The 8,311-nt window shown below is 39.5% G+C and overlaps 1 protein-coding gene across 1 annotated transcript; it reads right to left on the reverse strand.

Moving 5' to 3' along the window:
- Nucleotides 1–74: 74 nt before the first annotated feature.
- Nucleotides 75–7,380, reverse strand: und (methionyl aminopeptidase und; the record flags this gene model as incomplete). The annotated part of the gene is given in 6 exon segments (XM_074095079.1): nucleotides 75–1,097; nucleotides 1,921–2,098; nucleotides 2,494–2,584; nucleotides 3,063–3,271; nucleotides 6,780–6,954; nucleotides 7,220–7,380. Coding segments are annotated over 6 exon segments (1,044 nt in total). The 3' UTR covers nucleotides 75–844.
- Nucleotides 7,381–8,311: the final 931 nt, after the last annotated feature.

An 8,311-nucleotide genomic window follows, 5' to 3' on the forward strand; every position in this document is an offset into this window, starting at 1 on the left:
TCCAATTCGGAAGATCAGGTTTGCAGTGGTTGTGCACTGCTTGGTAATTAATACAGGTCATCAATAAAAAAAACTTTTCTCAAATAAAGTTGATTTATTGACAAAAATTTGCGAAGACTTTCGTGTCGCATTTTAACATACTGAGTAAAATAAGCTTGCAACGAGTACTGCCTAGCTACAGCACAGCATTGCGTTTAAACACTTTTATTATGGATCATAAATCCCCGATTATATCGTGATTTACCTGCACCATTGTACAATATTAAACAAACATCAAACAATTGTCAAACACTTAATAAAGTATACAAATAAATGTTACACTTTCTGTTCCCTACGCTAGAACACGTCACCCAATGAAGTACCTATCTTGCGTGATAATTTTACTGGACATACAAATGAAGAAAAAATCACAGTCTTAAAAATAAACATTTTGTAAAGTACAAACAGTCTTCGGACTAGTACCGATTAAGCCAATACAGTCCTCGACAAATTTGCTGAGACATTTGGTGAGAAATTGGACATCACGCTAGATGTCTTAAAGCAGCGAAAGAACGCATTTGCTTGTACATTGCTATTGTAGTAGGTATCCAGCTCAATGGTATACACCAGTGGTTGCCAAAACGCGATCCTCTTTGCAGCTTGCGACTATCTATTATCGAAATTCTAAACAAGTGCGCAATAAATAAGGTTGTCGACCCCTGGTATAAACCATTCGGCGTTTGACGTTCCACTGGGCACGGTCCTCCGTGGATGTTTATAGTCAAGAACGCAAGTGTAATTGCGAACCGGATTGTAATGTCCAAGTGTGATTCAAAAACCGGCAAGATAGTACGTGAAATGGGCGCTAGTAATCGTCACCGCGCGAGATAACCTCCTTGCAAGTGGGTCTCAGTAGGATGGTGTGTTCGAACTGCGCGGTGTAACTGCCCTTGATGTCGCAGAGGGGTGGGTAAGCGTCCACCACGCCTTTGTCGCACAAGTCCTTGAGGGCCATGGCGTAGCGGGAGGCGCCCGCGCGCTCCAGCCAACGCTTGCAGAAAGCCAGTGTACTGAAGTTCTTGTTGATCAAGTTTAACAGTTGCTTCGATGATTGCAACCTGGAATTGAGAAATCGATTATGGTGTGATTCAAATTAACAGTGATGGTACTGTTTCTAGCATTTTCGTTGCCATGACATCAAATGACACACGACAGCGACCTAGGGTTGTCGACGGTGCTTGGAGTCAAGTAGCACCTTACCGAGAGATCGTACAAATACAAAATCATTTATTTGTTTAACACAGGTAATTACAATACAAAATACTTAAGTGTTTCATCAAATTTCAAGAAGTTGACTTGTTTGAGCATAATCCTTAAACACCTTTCTCGAAAATTAAAATTTTCATTTTTATTTTATTCCATTCTTGGTTCAAACAATTTAATATTGGGCATTACTGACAACCCTAGCACTGCACCGAAAATGCTAGAGAAATACGATCACTGCAAATTACACATGCACATCATCGACTGTATTGGTTGCATCGCGAACGGACGTGCTATAAGACTCACATCACGGCAAAATCGGGTACAAAATAAACTGTGTTGTAGTAAGTGTGCAAAAGTTTGTTTTAAAGGTCTCTACCCACTACACCATATCATGTCATGACCGTAATAATAACGTATCAGAAATGGAATGTCAAGCGTATACATGACGGGCGACGGCGACGGTTGGTTAGGAAACATGCTAGTGGGCATAGTCTCATACTTTTCAATTCAAAGAATATATTTTTGATGATACAGTGCAGTTGCAGTAGAATTCAATTTGTCAACATTTGATGGCTACTGCAACTCTTTGCTTCAATGCGACAGAATACTGATAGCGGTTGAAACGTTAGTTTCAAACTTCCCTTAAAACAAATGACCCATGTTCCTTAAGTTTACCTTAAAGGCACGAACTGCTGAAGATCGAAGTTTTTCATATAGTGGGAGCAGTCCATATCGTCGTGCACCTGGCCGCGTCCCGTGGACCCGAAGGTCTCTATCGCGTAGAACTCGTTCTCCTCCATGCGGGTAGTTTCACCGCCCTTAACGATTGGCACAGTTTTGCCGGCGTGGATTCCTGATAGCGGAAAAAAAATCGTTTTACTCAACATAACGCACCGTTTTCGTCTACAAACACGTTAAAGTTAACCAGATAATTTTAGCAGTAATTAAAATTACCGAGGTTCTGGGATTGGTGGTGAAAAGAGATACTTGGCAAAAAAACCATTAGGATAAGAAGGGGATAGATGTGAGAACACAGGTTTAAAAGAAATATTAAGTGAAAAAATTGAGGGGAGGAGATGACTAGGACGGCCATTATTAAATTATTTCAACCAAATTAAGGAGAACGTTTGCGCCGGATCATATCAAGAAGTGAAAAGACTGGGAGAAGAGGATAAGTGGCAATCATTCCACCGACAATAGTGCAACTCTAAAACTATGATGATTTATAAAATGGTTATTTATACTCACTATATGGTCCGATAGAATGCCCATTAAGATTGCGGATGGGTTTAACTTGATACACGTGGCCGTCTAATTCGACTTCATGGGACTCCATGACCTGTAAAAGAAAAAACTCGTTATTTTTTCTAATTGTAATATTAGTCAGGTAAGATTAGGATTTTGTGTCGAATGAACATTTATTTATTATTACCTGTTGCTTACGACTTCGTCTGCGACGAATTTAGTCAACGCTATCCCGCGGGAACTTGGCTGTTTTCTAGAATAAAAACTACCAAATTTCATCACGATCGGCAGAGAACTTTAAGCAGGAAATCGTAACAAACAAGCAAACGTACTCACGTTCGTCATGAGATGTCATTTATCTTGTATTGGGGGGCTACTACGAAATTCGAAGTTCGTATCGTACCGTCACTATCACTCTCGCATTAAATATACTGAGCGCCAAAAATCTGGCCCTCAAATGTGTGTCGTGTATTTTGTATGTAGAGTGGGCCAAATTTTGTGCCTGAGTATATTAGCGTCAGCGGGACGGCAAGATACGAAGTTCGAATTTTGCACATAGTACAGGGTCTGACCTCTTGCACCGCAGCACCGACGTCGCACAGCCTGGCGTCGATGCCCGAAGCCTTGATGCCGGCCTCCGTAGCTTCCTGCACTCCCTTTACGAGCGGGTCGTAGCGCGGATTGAAGTGCAGCGTGAACGCGCAGTCTATGATACGCCCGTTTATGTGCGTGCCGAAGTCTATCTTGACGACATCGTCGTATTCCAGCACTGTTGTGTCACCTGTGACAAAGTTTTATGCTTTTGTGTATTTTGCTGTGATTAGCAATTATAATAAATTAACAAAAATAAGTCAAAATCAGAACATTTATTCTGTAAGTAGCCCAAAACCGGCTCTTTTCCACCTCAAGCTGAGGGGACACCGGACAGACTTGTTTAGCTTACATTGATCAACTTCATAGATTGACGTAGTTACGTTAGACTGAGTCCGTAGGGGTCCGCTTCACTCGTAGCGTAATGTGGGCTGGGCATTTACACTTTCATTTTTTTATACTGCCAGCGTTCTTGGAAAGACCATAACTGCTAAGAAGAATGCGACGTAAGAAACTTGACAGGAAATATTGTTTCAAAAGTAGAGATATTATTATTTTATATCACAGTTAGTGTATCTATAGTATTAATTATTTTTAAAATAAAAATATAATATTATGATTATATTGTGCTTGTTCCCCGTTAATGCTATTGGATTTTTAATGATGCCATTGTTTTGCAGTGTTATTTACTGTGTCATAACCACTGCAAGTGCGTCTGCTCTGCAAGTGGTAATGACACAGATAATGATATTCGCAGATACTTTAAAAACCAGTTAATATATCATACAGTAAAATTATTAAATTATTCAAATATATTTTGCAGTTGCACTTCTGTTAAGCTGCCTAAGTGATTACGAGCGCTTGGACATTGGCAGGTGGCCATGGATATGGGTGCTTGGTAGTGAATGCTTGTTGAGAGAATCTATATTAATAATTTCGTCCAGGGTACGGTAGACTCGAACGAAATGCACATCAAATTGAAGAGCGTAAAAAATTAGTCGATCCGAGTCGACAACATATATCGCAAATTCGGATTATGGAGAATTTCGTTAAATTCTAATGGCACTGACAAACAAACCGCAGTCGCCATCTTGGGTAGTTAATAAACGTTCCGTTTCATACTAGCTAGCTCTTAGATACGGCTCGCCTTCAACACATCGCGTGCGTCACGCCAAAAAAGTATCCATTACAAAGAACTGTGACTCATGTGACTGTGTAAAACGAAACGTCTTGCCGGAAACTTGAATGGATCTTATCAAAACTCAAAACTATCACCAACTACCTTCAACTATAACTATCTTCAGTTGTTGACGTTTGTTCCGAGTCGACAACTTGTAGGTAGAAAATTCGGATTTAGCGAGTATTTTCAATAAAAAATGGAATAAATTACTGAGTATATATAATGGCGTTGCGAAGTAAACATGTCAAAGTCATCACATCAAAGTGGCGTGAGTGTCACGTCATCACGTGTCACAGGTTTGCATTTCGTTCTCCATTGTGACCTTTTAAGGGCCCCACACACGGTACGATTCGTCGATTTTCATCAGATCGATCGTACAGACGGATCGTACCTTATATGGGGCCCTTTAGGTCTAATTTCTTTGATTATGAGACAGACATACGTAGTCGGTCCCGGCCGGTTCTGTCACTGGCACATTATTTTTTAATTTAAAACATGATTTTAAGAAAATTTGATTGAATTCCATTTTTGAATGTTTGTCAATTATTTTAAAACAATAAACAGTCATTCGCTGCAATTTCTCACGATGGAGTGGACGTTGAAAGAAAACCGAATAGCTGTTTTAGCATTGCACCGCTGTGGGCACTCGCCAAGTACCATTTTCAAGTTGCTCAAAAATGTAAATATAACGCTTAGGTTTGTGTACCGTACGATTGACAGGTACAATGAAGTCTCCAGTGTTGAGGACAAGAAAAGAATTGGCCGGCCTCGCTCCGTACAAACACCAGCAGTGATCAAAGCGATCAAGGCACGCATAGCAAGAAATCCTGTCCGAAACAGAAGTTGATGGCTTTGCAGATGGGTGTCAGTAGAAAAACCGTCAAAAAGTTTTTAAACGAAGATCTTAGTCTGCGAGCATACAAAAAATAGAGTGGGCACTTACTTAATGCCCGTCTAAAAACAATAAGTTTAAAAATTCCCGGAAATTGTTAAAGCGGTACGCGAAAAATCGACACCGTGATATCCTCTTTACAGACGAAAAGATTTTCGATATTGAAGAGAAGTACAATAAACATAATGATAGAGTGTACGCTAGGAGCTCTGAAGAGTATTCTTGATCTTATTACGGGCCAACTGAGGTTCATTTTTGCGAAAAAGGGGTCAAAATCAGTGCGAAAGTGTACCAAGAGACGGTTTTGGATAAGCATCTCAAAGATCTGCCCAACACGCTATTTTCAGGTCATAATTTGGTTCCAGCAGGATTCTGCGCCAGCACACAAAGCCAAGACCACTCAAGCCTGGTTTGGCCGTCAAAAAATCGACTTTATAAGACACGAAGATTGGCCTTCCTCCAGTCCGAAACCTTAATCCTCTGGACTTTAAAATTTGGCAGGTCTTAGAGGGGAAGGTCTGTGCTAAACCTCATAAAAATTTGGAGAGCCTGAAGTCATCTTTAAGAAAAGCAGTCGCTAATAGACATGAAAATGTGCGTGCTGCGATAGACGACTGGCTGCGCCGATTAAGGGCTGTATTAAAAACAAAGGAAGTCATTTTGAATAATTTTAAGTACTTAAATTAATTTTTTATTAAATGTACTTTAAATTGGTATATAATTTATTAAAAACTGATTGGTACTTTTTTTTATCATTATTTTCATTTGTGACAGAACTTTGGGACTGACTACGTAGTTATTTGGGCAAATAAGATTTAGGAAATATCTACTGGTGAAATACCGATACGTAGGTTAGCCGTTAAATGTTTGTGATAATAATTAAGGCTGGGAATATACGTCAGATTTTTCATAAGTACGACAGTCTTTACTGGCAAAAAAATTTTTCAAATATTATTATGAGTCTACATTTTACCCGAGCGAAGCCGGTTTTCATCTATCTATATTAATAATTCGTACCGTCTACGGTAGCCTTGAACGAAATGCACATCCAAATTAAAGAGCGTAAAAATTAGTCAATCCGAGTCGACAACTTGTAGGCGGAAAATTCGGATTATCGAGTATTTTCAATATAAACTTGAATAAATTATAAGTATATAATGCTTGCGAAGTAAACATGTCAATGTCATTACATCAAAGTGGCGTTAGTGTCACGTCATCACGTGTCACAGGTGTCACAGGTTCGTATTTCGTTCTCCATTGTGACCTCTTAAAGCCCCACACACGGTACGATTCGTCGATTTTCATCAGATCGATCGTACAGCATCATAGTTATTTGGGCAAATAAGATTTAGGAAAAATATCTACTGGTGAAAATACCGATACGTAGGTTAGCTGTGAAAGTGTTGTGATAATATTAAGGCTGGGAATATACGTCCAATTTCGGTAAGTACGAGTACGACATCTTTACACTGGCAAAAAAATTTTTCAAACATATTATTATGAGTCTACATTGTACCGAGCGAAGCCGGTTTCATCTAGTACTTTTATAATTTTACGAGAGACTCACCTACATGTGCAACAGCTTTAGGAGCAAAGTCCTATTATGTTAACAAAATAAATATTTACCAGTGTTAGGTGTATAATGCGCAGCGCAATGATTACGACTGCAGCCAGTGGGGAAGGCCAGTCCTGCCTTCAAACCATCCTCTCCAATGAGACGCCTCGCTGTCGACTCCAGCTCCTCGCATATTTGAATCATCGTCATGCCCGGTTTGATCCAGTCACGGATGTATTTCCGTGTCTGAAAATGATGTTAGTATGTGTTATTTTGCGTGTCCATTTTAAAAATGTAGGGTTAAGTAAGAGCTTAGTTGCTAAAAAATGCCTAGAAAAGAACAACTCTGTACAAATACATACAAATGCCTGTATCATCATTATTACGAGTAACTACTAGTAGGAAAAAACAATTTTTAGATTTTGCGGCATGAATCACAAAGTACTTTTTTCTTATTTTGCAGTGTGCCAAGAATGAGCATATTTTTCTAAAAACTTGATATAATACTAACCTGTCTATGGGCCTCAGCAGCCTGTCTAATCTCCTGGTAAATGTCTTGATGCATTCTGTCCAGGGCTCGTTTTTCTTCACTGGAGAACCTCTCCTTGGCAGTCCTTTCGTCTATACCCTCGGCTGGCCCATGTTCCATTATTTGTCCCTCGGGGAAGTTGCCTGCAGCAAATAATAAAGTTACACCCTTAGTCATCAGGAGTCACAGACATAGTGCCATAGCAACAACTTGCACATAGTAGACGGCACAGAAGTAGAACCTAAATATTATATTTCTCTCTTGCTTGTTTGAGACAATTGTGAGCAAGAGAGTGTTATGATTTTGGGTTCTAATTTTGTGCCATTTACTATATCAGCTTTTAAACACTGGCACCAAAGGTACGACAAATAGTCTCGTACAAGACACTGCTTAATGTGAATATTCAGGGTATACAGGTTTTTACTCTCCCTCCTATTGTAAAAGATACTCGTAAGGTCGTAAGCATGTAGCATTTTATGAACATGATAAGTTTACAAATTGAACTAATAATAATAGGGCTTTACACATACACTATGCTAAAGTTTTTTTTTAATATAAAATATATCTCTAATTTCAGTATGCCTTTTGACATAGGCCTCCTCTAAACTGAACTAAACTTGAACTATTATTATGCTAATAAAGTCTGAAAAAATAAGTTAATACTTGATAAATACATGCAATACATATAAAAACAAGTTTTTAGAACATAAGAAACAATCATCCCATCATCCCAGCCTATATATGTCCCACTGCTGGGCACAGGCCTCGTCTCAGAACAAGAGGGCTTGGGCCATAGTTCCCATGCGGGCCCAGTGCGGACTGGGAACTTCACATGCACCATTGAATTGCTTCGCAGGTTTGTGCAGGTTTCCTCACGATGTTTTCCTTCACCGTAAAGCTCGTGGTAAATTTCAAACGTAATTCCGCAAATGAATTTCGCAAAAACTCAAGATGTGAGCCGGGGTTTGAACTCACAACCTTCTGCTTGAGAGGTGGTAGGTCAAACCACTAGGCCACCACGGCAATACAAGAAACAAAACTGTTTAAAATAATAAAAACACATGTGACTAACAG

The sequence above is a fragment of the Choristoneura fumiferana genome, chromosome 12 (genome assembly GCF_025370935.1).
Source record: "Choristoneura fumiferana chromosome 12, NRCan_CFum_1, whole genome shotgun sequence".
In the NCBI taxonomy this organism is placed as follows: domain Eukaryota; kingdom Metazoa; phylum Arthropoda; class Insecta; order Lepidoptera; family Tortricidae; genus Choristoneura; species Choristoneura fumiferana.